The sequence below is a fragment of the Alligator sinensis genome, unplaced genomic scaffold, assembly GCF_000455745.1.
Source record: "Alligator sinensis unplaced genomic scaffold, ASM45574v1 scaffold569_1, whole genome shotgun sequence".
NCBI lineage: Eukaryota > Metazoa > Chordata > Crocodylia > Alligatoridae > Alligator > Alligator sinensis.
Genome location: NW_005841914.1, coordinates 1,540,262 through 1,559,647, shown reverse-complemented (window position 1 = coordinate 1,559,647; position 19,386 = coordinate 1,540,262). Strand labels below are relative to the sequence as shown.

At 43.9% G+C, this 19,386-nt stretch overlaps 1 protein-coding gene across 3 annotated transcripts in view; it reads left to right on the top strand.

Annotated features, from left to right (window-relative positions):
- The first annotated feature begins 7,338 nt into the window (after positions 1–7,338).
- The window catches only part of C1QTNF12 (C1q and TNF related 12), a 35,464-nt gene continuing 23,416 nt past the window's right edge, over positions 7,339–19,386 (top strand). For all 3 annotated transcript variants that reach the window (XM_025198085.1, XM_025198084.1, XM_006018810.2), the window contains exon 1: positions 7,339–8,557. In XM_025198085.1, the coding sequence (XP_025053870.1) occupies positions 8,387–8,557 (171 nt within the window). In that variant the 5' untranslated portion in view covers positions 7,339–8,386. The remainder of the gene's footprint in view (positions 8,558–19,386) is intronic.

Sequence of the window (19,386 nt, the reverse complement as noted above, 5' to 3'; positions counted from 1 at the left end):
TCTTTCCCTTATGACTTAATCCTAAAGCTTTGACTTATCACAGAGACAAACTTCCTGTGCCTTTGAGAATTGGCAGTGGCCACCAAGCAAATGAAATACTTGCTCGTTGTTATGATATCATAAAGACTGTAATAGGTGTTGGCAGGGTAAAAATCTCTGCACGGAACTGCATTTTTTTGTTAAATTTTCTAAAGAGCCCAATAAATGTTACCTCATGTATTTAAGAATGTGGTTTTTTTTTTTGGTTTTTTTTTCTGGGCTGTTTTATTTTCCTTTACTGGTTATTGATGTTTGGTCTCTGCTTCTGCTTGGTACTTTGAAATAACCATTGAATTAGGGGGGGGCGGAAATAATGGTAAACCCATGAGCCATGTAGCATAGATAATCAGTATATATGTGCTGTGATCAGTTTTCTGGACTAGGTATGGATTAGCAGAACTAACACAAATAGCTCCATACTAAAGGAATCTTAAAGCAGACCTTAATGTGAGTTGGGGCGGGGGGGAGGGAGTGTGGGAAGGTATTGTTTTAAGACATGTATTTATAAACTTTTTGGAAAAAAATTGAATTTTGTTTTTGATCAAACTTTTATTTATAATTGGTTTTTAATTTGCCTCTTGTATGTGCTTAAACTGCTCCTGTTAAGAGAAGCGCCAGTTGTACCTGTGTCTACAAATGATTTTGTTCTGTCAGTCTTGGAAACGTGTTATGTCTTTTCTGCAGTGATGGAGATTTTAAGATTGTTTTACGGGCTGGGTTTTTTTTTTTTTTTTTGTGGGTTTTTTTTTTCTCTCCCCTCAAAGCATACAGGTCTGTAGCAATGGTTGAGCTGCCTCTTTAAATCTTAATATCACCAAACCCCGCTTGAGACATTCTTAGTATGCTGCCGTTGCTACTATTGTCATTCACTACAGGCAGACGTGTAAGGAGCCTGCTATGCAGAATGGGATATTTTTCTTCTCTCATGGAACCTTGTTGGGCCTCAGGAATGAAGACCAAGGCTAGAAAAACGTGGCTGTCGTACTTGTGAGCCATCTGTGAATACATCTAATTGAGGTGAAAGGATTAATAAAATCAAGAGGATGTTGCTTTTCAAAAAAACAAAACAAAACAGTACTTTTATTGCGTGATCTGAAGGCAGAGTATCTTAAAAGGAAAAAAAAAAGTGCCTCAATTGGGAGTGCAAAATTGATACTAGTTACCGAACCCTGAATATGCTGCATTTTTTGATGATTTAGAGGGGTTTTTTTTTGTTTTGCTTTTTGAAACGGAGCTTGTCTTCCACCAGTGATTTTTCTCTTTGACATCCTGGAGACTGAGAATGAGTTGGTGGTGATTTCAGGTGCTATTTGGGAAAAAATAGGAGCTGAAGCTGACTTGCTGCCCCCTCCTTGTCCCCCTCCCCATCTTTTTATACATGTCCTTTGCTGTTATGCCTTTGGTAGCAGAGTACTTATCCCTCGCAGTGTAGGTTTATTAAACAACATTTATTACAATATGCAGTTTCTGATCTTTGATTTTGTTACCAAAGTCAGTAGATGAAATAAATTTTGCCATGCAAAAATGTGATATCACGCCCCGAGGCAGTATGTTATCTCTATGACAATAAAAATGAAAGCTGTCCTTTAGTGTGTTATGCTGGTATCTTTGCCCTTCACTTCCGTGTTGCATTTTCATAGAGTAAGACTGTCACGTGCAGCTGGTGGGTTGGATTTACCACTCGCTTGGAACGTCGCATCTTGACTGTAGCCTTCTAAAAAATACAATTTTTTCTTTTTTGAATGACGGTTTTTGGATCTGTATGTAGTTAATGTTTTCCCCTGATCTCCAGTTGACGTCACTTTAAGCATGTTTTGAGGAGTAGAAATGACTGCATTGTAAAGTTATCCATTCATAATAAAAGGAAAAATAAAACTCGTGGTAGAATGCATATTTTCTATGAGATCAGTTTCTGGGAAAGGGAATTTTGGGAGAAGTCCTAAGCTGGAACGGTGGGAGGGACAGAATGTACAGAGACGAGCCCAGTGTTACTGAAGAAATAGGTAGTGACAATAACGGCTCCAATCCGAATATAGCATCAAAGCCTAGTTTCTTTTAAATGGCTACTTTTCAAGAAGCAAAGAATTTTAAAATGATACGGCGAGACTTTAAAATGGAGATTGTTTCCATACAGGCTGTTGAGGTACACTACCAGAAAACAGAATTCAAAATGCTTAGCAGCTACTGTAGCTGAATGACTTACCTTCTGTCAAGTCATGGGCATAGTTGGGCTCTCAAATGGTTCATTTGTTATTACTCTCCTTCCTCCATTAGATGCAGTTAATCAGTTCTTAAATACCAATTGCACAAGCCAGCAATGGCAGCTCCAGCTTTTGAGTGCCCCCAGTGCAATTGGCCTTGTACAAGGTGTGCAAGGAAAGAAGTCTCACTTACACTAGGCAATGGAGAAATAGCATTTCAGCTCTGCTTCTCTTTCAGGTAAGTCCTTAGACTGGTAAAAAAAAAAAAAAGTGCACGCTCCAAGTCTGGAAAATAACTTGAGACCCATTTTGCCTGAAGGGGTCTTGGCTCTGCTACGAACTAATCCATCAATGTCATTTCATCACTGCAGCATAGCTGTTGCTGTGATTGGAGTGCAGCACCCAACCAAATATACCTCTGTCCTTTTGGTCTGAGAAGCGAGTAGAAACCTTCATCAACTGTCCTCATAAATAAGAGTGCGTCCTGATTTGACTTCCTTTGAGGCGGGGAGAGGCAAAGGTTTAAGACTCTGAATTCGGTAGCCCCTGATCACTGTTACACTCGGATAAACACATCATAATTCTGATATTCTCTTCTGAACCAAAAGCGGATGGATATTTCAACTGATGGACTTGGCATAGTGTAAAATAGGATAATGGTATCCTGTCATTTACTTGCTCATCTTCATTTTACTGTTTTTAGAATTTGTCATTTTTCTAATAATAGATTCAGAGGCTTCTTTCTGTTACTCTAGTGAATTGAGTGGACCGCCATGCAAGTCATGTGCCCTAGTTTCCATTATATAATAGTATTTTCTTCATAATCAGGATATCTGCATTTCTTATTTTCGCCTGGATCCAAACTAGGCTTGGAAAGACTGCAGAGCAGTATAGCTGTGTAGTATTGAACCCTTAGTAGGGGATCTCTTTTGAACCTGACTATTTAGAAAGTTAGATGCACCCATCATTGTTTTAAATTGCCCCAAACAAGGGTCCATAACCTACTTTTTTTTCCTTTCTTTTCTGTATTGGTGACATAGGTAAAATAGTGCATCTGTGTACTATTAAGAGAAGAGTGGCCCTTTTGCATAAACTTCTATAATGAAATGAGTATACTCCGGTAACTACCCATGTAAAAGTCATGGCTTTAAAAAGATAGACCTCTCGTTCTTCATCACAACCACAGGCCCCTTCCACAGCCAAATCTATAAGAGGAAATACTCTTTTTTCCATGAGGGCTTGTAAGGTTTGCCAGTAGGCAGCACTGGTGAACCATGCCAGCTAGTACATTATACAGGAAACTTCACATACCCAGAAGGCCCAGGAGAGAGAAGGTGGAGATGTGAAAGGCTAGTTCTCACCTTGACTTGGTGCATAGAGGAGGAAACCCCAAAGGTTAAGGAACCAGCATGCTATGAGCTATTTCTTTTTCCAAGGAAAACCTCAGCAACTTAAAAACTTAGGTTTAATTCAGTCACACTGGGAAATCTATCCGTTTCAGGGGGCAGGAGGTAGCCTTTTACCCCTTTGAATTGCTTTCGCCTGTTGGCATCTAGGTGTAACCTTTCTATAACAAAGCAATTTGTAGGGGAAAGGCAGAATACCAAAAAAAATAAAAGCCATGCACTAGATGCTAAAATGTCCTATTTGCTACAGAATTTTCAAAGCATTTTTTAAAATGTGTGATCTTTAGGTGATTGAAGCTGATTTATTTGGCAATATCATGGTTTAATGAGCAAATATGTGGATTTAGGCAGGACATTTCCTTCTCTCCCCTCTATTGTGATACCCTTCCAATTTGTTTAGTGCTTCAATGAAATTAATATAAAAGCCTCAAATGGAGTTGGACTGGACCCAGAATAAGTTACATTTCCACACTGAGCTACCCTTACCTGCTATGCAACTGCATATTTAGCATGCATGTTGACCTTGAGTTGGGAGAAATTTTATGACGTAGTTGGTAAACTGAAAGGACCGGGCTATTTTTCAGTCTCAAAAAATACATGGTGTCAGAATCTTGGCCCTTTACTCCCTGCCAACAATCCTTTATTGGTTTATTTTTGAACAGCTTGTTTTTTAATTACTTGAGACACAAAAAAACCCCCTTGATTGCAATTTGGCTTTCCCTGTTGCTTGGTGAAACGGCTCAAAATGTGCTAACTGATTCTGTTTGTTTCAGACTTCGGGGAAAGGAATCGGAGTCCCTTTATTGAGATCCAGTTGGCATCCTTTCGTCTGGTGAGATCTTTTCGTCCTGCACCTCAGACAATGTTTTTGGGAGGTTTTTAGACTGTTGTAACACTTCAAAAGACGGGAATTGTGGGAGAAACCCTCGAGGAATGGTAACGTCAAATATTACAAGCCCAAAGCTTGCCTGTAGACATAGATGGGATATTGTTCATTTAGAGTGGTGGTGCTCAGTCGCAAGGTGGCACTGCAACATCACCTAGGTGTCAAGTGTGCGACCGAACCAGACTGCTGGAAACTCCCAACTGCTTGGTGTGGTTAGGAACGTATAGACAAAGGCTCCATGCAGAGTCTGAAATATTATTGGCATACCCTGCCGTGCTGGAGTATGTTGCAAAACACAAAGAAAGCAGCACAAGCCTTCCTCCCTCCTCCCATTGCAAGCTGCTGTTTGTTTCTAGCTGTCTGGGATTTATTTTGTGAAGCTGGTTTGAATAGGTAACCACCTGAATTGTGGTTGGGTTTAAATAACGGCACATGGGTATGTGTAAATCAAAGACTTGGTCATTTAGGGTTCCACCAGACACAGCCCACAGAGAACAACACAGCCAGGCAGTTGCAGCAGTGGATAGAAATAAATGCTTGTGGGTTCCCGAGTGCCTTGGCATCCAAAAATCATGATCTTTGGCACTGGTGCCTAAGTGTCTGTCCCTAAATCTGCAATGGGCAATGCTGGAGAGGCTCCAACCCTCCGCAGACCTTCTGAGATTTGGATCTTGCTATCCTTGCTGTCCTCAGACAAGATAAAGATTCATCTTGGAAGCCAAGGTAAATCACAGAGATCGTGACTTATTCTGAGACTCCAGGGTGCGTGGGCAAGGGGTGTGATGTAGTGGTCAGAGGACAAGCCCCGCAGGTTTATATATGAATCAAATCCAGGTCAAAAAATCTCCCCCTCAGCTAGGTTCTGTGGCTCAAAGTCAGTAATTACCTTGCCTAGCAATTCAGTTCCCTTTATATCCCGTGGTTGCTTGCCAGCTCTATTTGGATACGCTGTTTTACAGCATCTGCAGTTGTGTGATATTGGCTTGGCTTGTTCCAAATCCTCGCCGTTTTGAAGTGCCGCAAAGGAATGGCTGGGCGCTGGGAGCCAGGACATTTGGCTCTGATCCCATAAGTCCCAAGGGAACGAAGGGTGGCTTGCTTGACTTCTGGATGTTGCTTTCTTCCAGCATAGCCTGACTTTAATGCTGCCGGGCTTGCAGAGTATGATGAAGCTTCATGTTTGAGTGCTTTGAGATCTTTGGATGGAAGGTGTGAGATGGTGCACAAGGGGCCGTTTTGGTTTCAGGCTGGCATGGTGCTGCTTTGGGTGTGACAGGGACACCGACATGCTGTCCTGTCTCCATGCTCGGGCAAGGCTCAAGTATCTTGGAGCAGCTGGGCTGCAGCGATGCCATGTGGATAGGCCTTGCCGGGAGATGCAATGCTGAGCATGCCTCTCCTCAACAGCTCAAAGGCTGAGTTTGGGGCCATGGGAGTTGTACCTTTTCCACTGACCCACTAGTCTGAGCCCATTACGGAGGGGTCTCTGGATTGGGGTAACGCCTGCCTGTGATTTGGCAGGGTGGCAGGGATTTCCCCACGAGCCCTGCACCGGCCTCAGCATTTGGCTTTTCGGATGGGAAAGGGGATGTTGCATGACTCGGGCTGTCTGCACCAGTAGACAAAAACGCCGTCGCCCCACTCCAGCCTCGAGAATGTCATTTCTTGCCATGGTGTGTGGATCTGTCAGGGCTGTTTAGCTGCAATATGACAGATTGTCCTATTAATGTGTCATCAAGTGCACTTTTACAAATTCATGGCTTGTCTACAACTAACCTGAAAAGGGGCTTAAGTATGAGAAGGCGCCAAAGAAAGTTAAATATTATTAAGAAATAAAGACTGCCACATAGTTTTGATGGAATGTGAGCTGGGGGGGTTGTTAGCTGTTTTGATGGGCTGTTAACTGTTTAGTTTCTCTAGTTTTATTTTTTTTTCTTTTCCCCCCAAGATCTGGTTCTGTGATTCTGCGACTGACTCGCGCTGACTTTTTTTTTCCCCCCTGGGATGTCGTTTTACCAGTCCATACTTTAGGGTTTTTTTCATTGGAAACATGGATGTAATGATCCTATCCCAGCATGATTCTTTAAGATCTGCTAATGGGTTGTGCTGCAGGCGTGCTGAGTATTTATTGCTTGGGAGATAAGTAACAAAAAAAAAAAAATAAAGTGGGGGGACTCATTCCTGGGAACACATTGGTATAATGAACAGAGGAGAGGGTCGATGTTGGGGCACCCTGAGCTCATCAGAGATTGCAGCTGTCTCACTGTGCCAAGCTGCACTCCTCAACTTCTCTGTGCCTCAGTTTCCCCGTCTATAAAAACAAGTCTGTTTTTCCTTGTCTCATGAGTCGGTGAGGATGAAACCCCCTATGCTAACTGCTTTTAGGATTTCCCCTGGGACGTGGCAAGAAGACAACTTAGCCCCACACTGAATCTGAGGTGGTCTAGAAATTTTAAAATTATTTTTTTTGCATAGAGCAAAGCAGAGTAAAAGACAAGCCCCGATGCCTGGATGGGTGTCGTGTTGCTATGTGCCTATTTCAAGCCACGTACTTCTAACCTTGCCCCATTTTCCTGTGTAGATTTGCAAACTTCCCTAAAAAGTGCTAATTCCCCATAGAAAATGAAAGGGAGGTGGTGGGGAATGGGGCTGGGGGGTGCTGATTATAATATATCTCCGGTACAAGGGCCAGGTCCACTTATCAGTGAGTCTCTAATAGGAATGTGAAGAGAATAGGCTTGACAGCTCATTAGAATATGATCCCTCCCCCTTTTTTTTTTTCTTTCTTCAAGTTGATGGAAACTCTTTCAGGAAAGAAGTACTTATTTGCTGAGGTAGAGCAAAGGCTGAGGAGGGCTTTGCCAATTTGCAGCTAGAGAACGGAGCAAGGGGAAAAATTAGAGATGATCAACACTTAGAGAGAGAAAGGGAAAGGTACCTGAAATACTTTTGCACGGGGAGGAAAGGAACTAGGATGAGAGAGGCACAAGACTCCACATCCCCTGACAGCTGTTTACAACCCCGGGACTGACTGCTCATCCTGCCAGACATAGGGCTAGACTTAGGACAACTTGGATCCTAGCGGACCTGGGCGTCTTCGCCGTTTCTTTGCTTCTCTCTGCTTTACCTTGTATTGTGTGAGAGAGGATGTTTCTTTCCTCCAAAGACTGAGCGCCTCCAGCTTCCCCGCAAGACGAGCAGCGACAACAGTCTTGGGTTTTCGTCTTCCAGCATCTATGAAGGCAGAGACAAGTGACGGGAGCTTCTCGTAGAGGAAGAGGGGCCACCCCTGAGCGGACGATGGATGGAGCCCATCGAGTCACCCTTTGAATTGTGCGGCAGGGTTCAATGACATAAGGCAAAATCTCCCATTGAAAAGGAACAAACCCACAAGCCCCCAAATGGGCTTACATGTTTTCAGCTCTGGCCTGAGCTACCTTTCTCCTCAATCACTGGACTTCTTCTAGGTTTCGTAGCCAAGCAAGCTTCAACCGAGTCTGAAGACTTGTCGGGGCGGGGGGTAAAATTTAAAGACAGAGTGGAGGGAGAATTTCCAGGACCTCTTGTATTGATGATCAACCTAAAAAGCTGAACAGACTTCCTTCCCTTCCCCTTTGCCTTCTTCAACTGCTGCCGTGGATCCGAGTTTGCAAACCGACCTATCGATGTCATTTCAATGCATCCAACTTGAAGAGAGCTCTCTCCAGAAACAGGCGCGTTGGTGCACGCTGATACTTTGACATCGCCTACCAGAGTGGCTCACCTTCAGCAGCAATACTTTTTCTTTTTAGAGATAAGTCTGTATTTATTATTTCTTTCTGCTCCTTTCATCCAGCCAGCTGTCCCCCCCCAAAATGAGGAGCTGGATCTGGGTATTCGTGGCTACGTTACTCTGCCAACAGCTGTCTCTTTTTAGAGTGATGGCAGCAAAAAAAGAAAGGAAGAAAATGAAAGAACCTAATCAGTATACAGAGCCCTTCAATGCCACCCTGTCCAACAGTGAAGAACTGCACGGGCAATCTAAGGTACGTCTTCAGCTACGAGAATAGTGACCCTATCTGTCGTCAGTGCACTGTGTACAATAGTCTCTAGCTGTAATGTAATGTCAGACTGTTTTTTTTCCCCCTTTGAACAGCCAGTCTTAACAAATTCCCTTTCACTTGCAAGCGAGAGATGTTACAATCTTCTTGCTCTGGCGGGACTCCAAGCTTCCCCAGAAATGACTGGAATACAATAGACAGTGATGACGACTTGCTTTATAATGTGCTCTTATTCATATGCCCATCCCTGCAGGGTCTGAGCTATGAAAGCATCCTGTTTACTAGGAATTCTTAAGTGTGCAAATTACTTTTGCCCCCCAAAAAGGGGTAGCTTAATGAGGGAAATATGACTGTGTAGTCTTAAGGCGAGTATCGTGGTTTCAGTAATGATGCTGGAATATTAGTGAGTCTGTTGCACACACACATCTGTTGATTATGGACCATGCTGTCAAAGCTGGCTTGGACAATACAGAGGTATCAGCACCTGAGTATGCCTAAACCTTTTCCGCACCAATGGCTGCATGTGTTGGGAATTACAGGTCAGAAAAAAACCTAGCGGAGAGATGTGATCTATAGCGGGGGAAAGAGCATGTGTGACATATGTCAGTGCCTGCTTGTGCTCTTTTACCAGGTGTAGCAAGTGAACTCTTCAGGGTAGGATCTCTCTAGTCTGGTGTCAGGGAGAATCGTTCCAGCCTGAAGTTTGCAAAAAGCTGCAGATCAGTTGTCTGGAGCCCTTAAAATGAAGCCACTGAAGACTCCCATTGTGTGCGTCTGGGATGGGGAGGGTGGAGCAAATTTATAAATTGCTGCTGGGATTACAAGCTGGAAAGAATGAAAGAGGACTGAGTGCCGCAGCGAGACAGGATGAGTAACCTCCTCCATCACACGGTTCCTTTTTGGCCGTTTCTCACACACGAAAATGTCCCTTATTTCAAATGTAGATGACCTCTAAAAGGCGACGTCTTTGATCATGGGCATTGGGGACGGCAGTCGCTATAGCAATGGAGGAACAAACCTGTCAAAAATTGGGGCACGGCCGGGAAGGCAAATTAGAACAATTGGGCTGACATTCTCAATCTCCCATTCAAAGCCATTGTGAGAGTAATTGGTTAAGGTTGGGCAAGTCTGGGAATCTGTCTTCTATATTAAAAAGCTGGCGGCTGCTCTTAAATGATCATTAAGGGGAGTGTAGGCAGCATCTCTTCTGTTAACCTTGTGCTGTTTGCGGGCTTTATCATTACAGACTGTGTTACTGGGCACATTCTTGAGGGGCTCAGGCTTCTGATCTCAGTCACTTCTCCCTGTTGCCTCTTTAAACATTTCATTCTCCTTATGCACATTGAGCCAAATCCATCCCAGACGTAGCTGCTGCAGTCCATCTAGGAACGAATGTGGCCCAGTGAGCAATTCATCTGGCCCTCATTGGCACCTGTCCTTATTTCAATGCCAGCAGAAAAAAAAAATCTAGTCCAGGTTTAAATGACCATATTATTGCTAGAAGAAGTCGCTTTGCTGTTTAAGGGCAGTGGATGTATATAATAACATACTTCAGAAGCTGCAGCTTCCCCCACATTGAATTGCTTTGCCTTGCAAAATGCACAGCAAACATTTGACTACTCAAAGAAGCTAATCGTTCAGTGAAAACCGTTTCTATCAAGTAAAGGGAGGGGATCAACCCAACTCTAGATGCAAACACTTTTGAGCGCTGGGGATGTTTGAGATCCAGTTCCAAATTTTGCATCTTGAGCTGATTCTTCTAGGAATGCTTCTAAATATATCACGGATGACAGGCCATGGATGAGTGTGTGTTGTATTTTATATTTATATAGCACTTTTCAAGCCAAGGGGTTTTATCCAAATTATAAATGTACAGCACCATGGAGCTGCAACTGTCTCTGGGGTGGACAGCGGCCATTGAACAGTGTACACCACAACAAGCACTTTGGTCGAGCACCGCAAGGAAGGCTGGAGTTTTTAAGGTCTCCTTTGAGAAATCCCAAGGCAACGGATTCACTCAGTTTTATGCATCCACTTGTATCATTGACCCTATCATATTCTGAATGTGTGGTTTTACATTGCTGCGGGGGTTTATACCTGATCTTGAGGCTGCAAACTGCTTTGCAAGCTCTACAGTGTGGTAGAGATAAGTATGTCCACCTCTTACTGAATGAAATGTGTTTAAGCTAATGAGCGTGAATTCAGCAGCCAAGCACAATTTGATCTATTTTTATGCATGAGCAGCTTGGTGTGGTTAGAAGTAAGTGTCTATTAGATTAAAATGTTTTAAAAATAGGGTTAAATCACCAATGCTTTCGTTCAAATCTGCCTATGTGGTCTGATGGTTGCCTGGGAGTGGCTGATCACAAAGGAGATGTTACTTTTAATGGAGGATTTACATATATGCTGCCCCCTCTTCCTCTCCCCTCAGCCATGAAAGTGCGGAGATCGCCTGCATCTCCCTCCCACTCACTAGACTACGTCAAAATGAAGAAACGAGCCCCTTGTGCTTCCTTTTGGTTTAGAACGATTGAGTGTTGAAAGAAAACTGCTTTAAATGTCTTATAAATATAAAATACCAGATGTGACAGAGGAGTAGCCAGAAATTAGTGGTTTGTACATTACCCATAATTTGCATCTTACAACGAATAGTAAGTGACATGGTTTGAAGAGGCGATGGCCCTTCTTAGCCAATTGGAGGGAAGAGGAGATTGGGCTGCGGTGTGAAAGACTGCAGGATTTTTTTCTATGAGGTCATTCAATAGATTGAAACTATTTTCTCTTCAGTTATCCTTCTACCTATTCTTGACGACGACGATGATGATGACATTTACATCTCATGCGGAGGGCGGAAATCAGAAATTTGTGCTTTCAGATCTTACCCATTTAACTCAATCACTGGCTAGAATGGCTCTCACAAAGATGGAGTTAGATTTGCTAATTTATATATCTTAAAAACCTTTCCTTCTATTCTTCCAGCCTTTTGCAATACAAATTAAGGCTTTGTCAACCCTTAAAAACTCAGCAAACAAATGGAGAATTGGTAGGCTTATGAAATCACAAGGATCAAAAAGCAATTTTTTGCATGGGACGGACTCACTTCTACCCTTTCAAACAGGGGCTGAGTGAGCTCCCTGCTGATGTGAGCAATGTAGGAGCTACCTGGTAAGCCTCTGAGAAAAACAGAGAAGCTGAGGTTTCATAGTTTCAGTGTCATAGTTTCAATCTCCTGTTATCTTTAAGGAAATACTATGCATCATACCTCCAGTATTTTCCTCTCATTGCATCACTTTTAAAATAGCTGGGTTTTCCAGCATATAAAGAGGGTCCTCATCTTTGGTACAAACATGGATGTTCCAAGACAAGGACAGGATAAATTGATGTTGAGGTTCTGGGACACTTGTCTACAATTATGGTTTGGTTCCCACATCCTCCACATGCACTGCTGCTTTTTCCTTGCTGAGCACAGCCTTGGGTGATCAAAAGGGCTGGAGAATAACTGTGTTAAACTCAGTGCTCGTTGTGAGCCAAGTCCATCCTTGTTGTTTGTCTGTTCATCTCAAGAGAGTGGGGCAACTTGGTGTGGGTGGGAGTGATGATTTACTTCCCTTTTTTTCCTCTTGAATATTTCCTTTCATGCAAAATGAATCAAATGTTTTCAGCGATAAAGTGGTTCTAATTTGATAAATATTCTTCTGTTGAGACACAGAAGAGGCAAGTTTCCATGGCTGTCAGTTTGACACCTGTCATGAGCATTAATCACAGAACAGTCTCAGGTCAGCATCCTCCAAGCCTGGTCTGCAGGGACCTCTTCCATCAACTGGATGGGCATTTGACCTCTGCATCTTACGTAGTCCTTTGCTTCATTGCCGAGTTTGCCACTATTACACATAGCCCCTTGGCATCGTGCTTTGACCCTTCCTGATGATGGCTGACTTGTAGATAGGGGCTGATGTTCCTGCTACATGTTGGTTAATGGAGTTGGTTGTCTTAGCTCAGGTAGATGTGGCCTGTGCCTCAAGCAACAGAGACCTCGGGTCCATTTCTTGCTGCCAATGACCCAATCAAAGGTAGGGTGTTACACCCAGGAGGAGTCAGCGGCATGCATTTGTCTGCCAGGGAAACTAACCTGATGATGTCTAAACAGGCATTGAACAATAACTTTTTGATCAGTGTTGATCTGGGCTAGATTTGAGTTGGCAGCCAGAAGAGGATTAATGTGCTTGATCCTATTGCCAAGCAATTAATCCTTCTCTCACCTCCCCCCACCCCACGTTCCTCCCTCCCTCCCTCCAATCTCCCAGCTCAGTTAAGGGCTTTACTTTAATGCAAGGATCTGAGCGTGTTTTTTTTCCTGCTTCCTCTTCAATTGGAAGTTGCTCTGAGAAACGCAAAATGCTCCGACCCATCCCAAGGACACAAATCTCTTCTGGTGCCACAGGTATGTGTTAATCAGTTGAGGAGTCTTTTTTATGACAAAACCCCAGTTGGGCTTTCATAGACCCAGCCACCACAAGTGCATATGGCCCACCATTTATTGTTTGGTATTCTGCATCTTTTTGCCAAATATTATCCATTCCAGAGCTGCTGTCCTGAGAAAGGAGAGGATACCTGTTTCATATCACCCCTTCACGGTCAGCCTGGAATAGCGGTGTCTTCATCAGACATCAGCTACTAATTCATAAAGACTAAACAGCAATTCAGTGAATGCAGTCTCTTGGTCTGCAAGCAGTTTAGAAGATTTTCTTGAATTAACATTGTCCATTTATGTTCCAAATGACTGCTGCTTGGACTGTGCAGTGTCATTTTGTGTGTGCTTTCTACTAGTCCCTTTCTCCGAGCACGGCTTCTCTGTCTGGGATGGGATCGCATCACTTGCCACTGCAGTGCAGCTATCTATCCCCAGAGATCACTTCTATCTCCTTTCCACCCTGAAAAAAATGAGGAGCCCCAGTGATTTCAAAGAGATTCAGTGTGGAGGTGAAGGCCCACTGGAGTCAGGGCATCCTTCTGAGCTACCCAATGGTATTTAAACTGGAAAGTGAAGAGTAATTCTTCCGGTGAAAGGCATTAGCAGGTTTTCAACAGAAATTCCAGTTAGGATTTGGCTAGGACACAAGGCTTAACACCTCCTCTCTAGTGACAACTCCCAGGAGATCCTAAAAAACACAAGTGGTCAGGACCTTGGTTTTACATCTCATTAATAACCAAGTGTGTGTGTAACCGTGAGTTATTAGTAGCTGACAAGGGATATTCCATGCTAAAAAAGAGTGACATGTCATTTTTAACTGATTCCAACCAAAATATGTTACCGGAGTTAGTCATTTGTTACTAATTATATATTGGGGCTGCTGATGCTGTCTGGTGTAAATCAGGAGCCACACTATGGATGTCCATTGCTAGGCTGCTGCAGAACTGAGTGCAAGTGAGAGAATGATAATCAGCTCCAATTTGTGTCTAGTCAAAAGTTAGTCAAAAAAAGAAAATTTGTTAAATATTCTCCAGCAGTTTAGTATAAGAGTGATGCAAAATAACAAGTGTCCAGTGATCTGGGGGCTCATAGAGGAAAGCTCAGGATGTCATAAATAGGAGGCAGAGAACAGATGTAGTTAGGACCACGTGGATCATAGCAACTGCTCAGAGATGCACAAGTTTATTGGAGAAAGCTGAAGGGGCACTGTCTCAATGCAAAATCTCTTGCTCTGCCTCCCCAAATCCTCACTTGTTCTACTAATGGTGCTGGAGATGATCAGGAGGGACAACTTTTTAATGCTAATTTGCTAAAGTATAATGAATGCAACGTTGGTTTTCTTAATTTCTCATTTCACTCAGCCCAGACCTACGTTGGTCGGCAACATTTTGGTTCAAGAGTGAGATGGGCTTGAACCAACTCTCAGATCCCGCACCCTTGAACTTCAGAAGAGTTCAAACATTTCTCAGGCTCCAGATTCTTCTGTTTGATGCTACAGTAATATCAGCAGTTCGTTGCATGACAGGAGAGTCCAGGCCAGACCCTCTGTGGTGCCTCTGGGCAGCACACGCTGTGTTCGTCTGGGAGCTGGGGAGCCAGAGGGAACCACAAGGTCTGTCTGCACTCAACAGCTCAATTACAGCCCAGCCAGTTTCTTATCTGCCATTAGAGACGTTCTGGGGCTGGAGCTTCTTGTCAGTTTTGCAAGCTGATTCTTATGCGCGAGCAAAAATGCTTGGGCTTGAAGGCAATGTAAAAATGCCAGTTCTAACATCCATTCAAAGTCAATGGAAAGAGCCAGACTGATGTCAGTGGACTTTGGATCAGGTCCACGAACCCAAGCCTGGTCTCATCAATTGATAAGAAAAACTACCCACTCCAGCCGGGCACCTCCGCACTAAGGAACAGCAAACGCTGATAGAGGGGACCCATCTCCTGCTGTGCCGGGTGCCTGGGAGCGCGCTCAGTCCTGGCGATACCTGAGTTGGCTGCAAGCACGCTCTGCTGCTGGAGCCTGCCTCTGCCAAGAAAAATAGAGAGGCTTGCATGCTTATTCCTGGGATTGCTTGTGCATGCCATAGTAATTAAATAATAATACCACAAGGATGGAACATTCATTTTAACCGTCAATCATGCTTGCTCTGGAGAGATCGGGGAGAGCCATGGCTGCCCTGCAGAGGGATTTGTAATTTAAGGAAGCCACAGGAGCGATTGTGTTGAGCTGCAAGAGGATTTCTTTGTCCTTTATTCTGCAGGGATGTGCCACTTTTTCTCTCTTTTTTTCTTTTTGGTTTGCTTCTCCCAAGCTGACCCTTGGCTGCTGCAAAGGGAGCCATCTTCACACTAAATAGGTCAGCTCTGCCCAGGGCTCTGCTGGCTCTAGCCCCCAGCCTGCCTGCTTTCCAATTATTTAAGCAGGGAGAGGGCTTTATGCCCATTTCACAGCCCAATGAAACCAAAGGGAGCCTTTGAATCAGGCCCTGACTCCTTTGCCCAGCTCATTAGGTTTATTTGTGCAGCCCACTAGGCAACATTGCTGAGTCCTCCCACATGAGCCAGCTGTTTCCACTGGGGTCCAAAGCATTTTGGTTTCCTCTCCTCTGGAACCCAGCTGTTCTCTTGCTTTATTTCCTGCTCCACCTGGGATCATTTCCACCTGCTTTATGAGCCGCACTGTGGCTTTACCACAGACCCTCCAACCTCACTTCCTTCTGCAGGAGAACAGCACCTGCTTGGCTCAGCCATGCTGTATGAAGACACCTGCCAGTTCTTTAAAAGGGAGACTTAAGCTCCCAGAAAATTCATGCATACAAGATAGCGGAGCATGACTTAAGGCAAAGTGTGCCTTTGCTCAGTGTCAGGGATGAGAACCAAACACAACCTGAAACCTCAGCTTTTTCCTGAAATTTCAATGCAGATTTTTGACCTCTGTGCTCAGAAGAAGCTGAACCACATGTTCTGCTCCAAATGCTGCTCCAAACTTCGGGCAGGATCTGCCTCATGCCTTTGCAGCTTGGCCCCTCTGGGGTTTTTGTTCACCTCGATTTGCATAGACACATTTACGCCAACAGCTGCCGGTGAAAAGGACTTGCATCCGAAGCCTTTCAGAGGCCACCTTTTTAATGTCCTTCATCCTGTTTTATAAAGATTTCAGTCTGCCAGTCTGGAAGCAGATGAAATACGATGCGACTGAAGTGACCGATCACACACCGGATGGGGTTTTCACAAGAGCCAAAGAAACTTAAGTGTCCAATTCTCATTTTTGGAATTTTGGTATCTGAATTTCTTGGGCTACTTGGAGACTGCAAGCCACCACGAATAACGACTACCAAAGAGTCAAAGACAGAGCTGAAATGAATAGATTTCTAAGACCACGTAGGCTAAAATGTAGCCTGCAGCTGACTGCAGACCAAGTTACAAAAATCAAACTCTGTTCAGGGATATTTTTGAACAGAAACAGCGGCTTAGTTTTTTTTTGAGTTCCTGTGAAATGTTACCCTTTACTCTTGTTTTAGAGATGTTTGCTGAATCTGAGCTATTAAGGGAGTGTACCTGACAGTCATAATTCTGACACTAATTACTTAATTATAGTGGAATGTATCAACAATTTGGAAAAATGATTTGGGATACCCTCATGCTGGCTTATTCTGTAGATACCAGTTACCTGGAGGGAAGGGGCTGCCTGGATAGAGCAATTCTGGGGAGTGAATTCTGCCTGTGAGTCATGCCTGAACAGAAAATCACCTGAGATTAACTTCAAGTTTTCTGAGACTCAAGTTTAACTTCCCCTCCCCTACGCTGCCAGATGCACAGAGCACTTTGCATTGCTTGCTGTCTATCCATTTGAAAACCATCTATTGACTCATGCTATTGAAAGAAAATAGTTGTGGTCATATCTATCTGTAATCAATGTATTGCTGCATTGCCCTGTGTTCGTGTGCCTGGACTCATGCTAGAGAGGGTGGGTTTTTTGGGCTGTGCATCAGGTCGGAAACGCTGGCGCTCTTTATAACTGCAATCTGGAATTCCATCAGGCTCCCTCAGACTTCTGGGGGAGATAATTCGGCTCCAGACCACTTTTGCTCTGCACACATCTTGCAGATCAGATCGTGCAAGCTGCAATCTTCTCTCTTTAAGGTGGATGCAAAAGAAAGGGTTTGCCTTGGTATCCTTGGCCAAAAACTCCCGGCCTCTGCCTCCCTCCTCTGCTGCTGCTGTGCAGTGTCTTGTCTTCCAGTTACCTGCCTTTCTCCACCTCAACCATGACTGCTTTCTGATTGTGAATCAACTCTCTATAAATGCATGGAGTTGACAAAGTGTTTTGGATACTTCGGACTGCTGAAGGTGCCCTATGCATGTTGGGCAGCTGCATATAATATAATTAAAATAGTGCACAGGGTGAGCAACACCAAGCTAATTGCTTTAGCTAGCCACTGCATAGTTGCTTTTGGCAACATTTGGCTTTTTCCCTGATGGAGCAAGGACACTGCCATTACCAAGATGGCTATATCTATTTGTTCAACTCTGCTGTGAAATATGAACTTCCATTTCTACCCAGGAGAACTTTTACAATCTTTTCTCCGATGCCTGAAGAAGGACGTTTGTGCCCAAAAGCTTGCAATTAAAGAATTTTTTTGGCAAAAATCTAGTTGGTCTAATAAAAGATATCACCTTTACCATGAGTCCTGATTCCTTAGGTAAAGCTGGCATTTTTGAGCAGTAGCAGTACTGCGTACGTATAGCATGGCACATGTATGCAGTGCTTAGCAGATGAAGACTAAAGAGAGATTTTTTAAAGCAGAATGCTTAAACTTTGAATTGTCAGTAATGGCTCCGTTCCCTCTCCCTGCTTTTCCCAGCTTTCATTTTGTATCCTTCCTGAACCACATGAGTTTGTCCAACCTGCTGCTACATAAATTGTTGCTCGCTAGTTTCCAACTCAAATGGACTTTTAGTGGTCTAGGAATCTTGTCAAATACCTATTAAATTCACTGCTGTGTTTTACTGGCTTCCTGTTTGAATGTCTCAATCCATACCCGCCCCACCTTGCTTGGGGAAGCAAAACCACATGCTCCTTGGATGATTTCCAAGGCTTGACAATAGGCATTTTTTCAGATTTGATGTGTTCATTCCAGTATTTCCTCTCCCCAGCTCTTTCATTAACGAGTCTAAATTTTGAGGCATGATTCATTAAGCTCTGGGCTTGACAGTTCATTCTGACGAGGGCAGAGATGATTCGGGTTGGAGAAGGGCTTGTGTTTTCTTCTCCTCCCTGCAATGGGAATTTTGCAGCCGGATGTGTGAATGGATGGGTACCTTGATGGCTGACGCTCAGTTGGTCTTGACGGGGCAGATAGCTGATAACAAAAGGGCCACAGGGCTTTCCGTTCTCCTTGGAGCTGAAAGTTCAGTCCCAGCTCAGATGAATAACAGCCAGCAGGTGTGATGATCCGACGGCTGTGGCTGAAAGCCTTTGTGAGATGAACATGGGAATATTAATCCAGCTTCCAGTATGGCATGGATCCAAATTGTAAAACCCTCCAGAAAAAAGCTATGCATTCTGGATGGCCTTAGCAAGATCCAGAAATGGGACTGGCAGTAGATGGTTTAACTGGTTTCAGGTATATTCAAGATGAATCCTCTTAGGTCATGACAAGGAGTTTATACTTCCCAAGGTGCATCTATTGTGTGCCCATACAGAAGGACTGCCTTCTCCATGGCTGCCTCTCTTGACGACTTTCCCTAGCAGGTGTTTGATTTTTATTTTTTTTGTTCTTTTAATTAATGACATAGGCTAAGGGGATCTATGTCTAAGTCTATGGCACAGTTTCCCCTCCCATCACCCTCCGTGGAACCAACTATGGCATGCCAAATCTTGCAATGAGAAGATAGATGAGCACCTTCTCAGTAGGTTCACTGTATATATATGTAGTGAGAGCATCGTTGTCCAGCGGGTCAGGAGCCTGATGTCCACAACTCTTCTAGTGCAATGTGGTATGGTCACAGTCTGGCTCATAGTGAAGTCCTGGCTCTAACTCACCACCCCCACTTGCATACTCAAGTCCAGGCAAGCTATCCTTGGCTTTTATAGCACTTCCAAAGCCATGTCAGAGTCTGTCCTATTAGGAGGCGAAGGACATTGAGATAAAAACTCAGGGGAGAGCCCAAACTAGCAGTGCATGGGAGATATACCCATTCACATGTCCATGCCATTATATTAGCTCCTTTTTTGAACTGGTGTTCTTCCTCTCCCCATAAGTGCACGTGCGTGTGTGTGCGCACACCTGTGCATAATGTAAAAAGAGAATGAAGTGTATGACACAAACCTCATTTTCCCCATCTG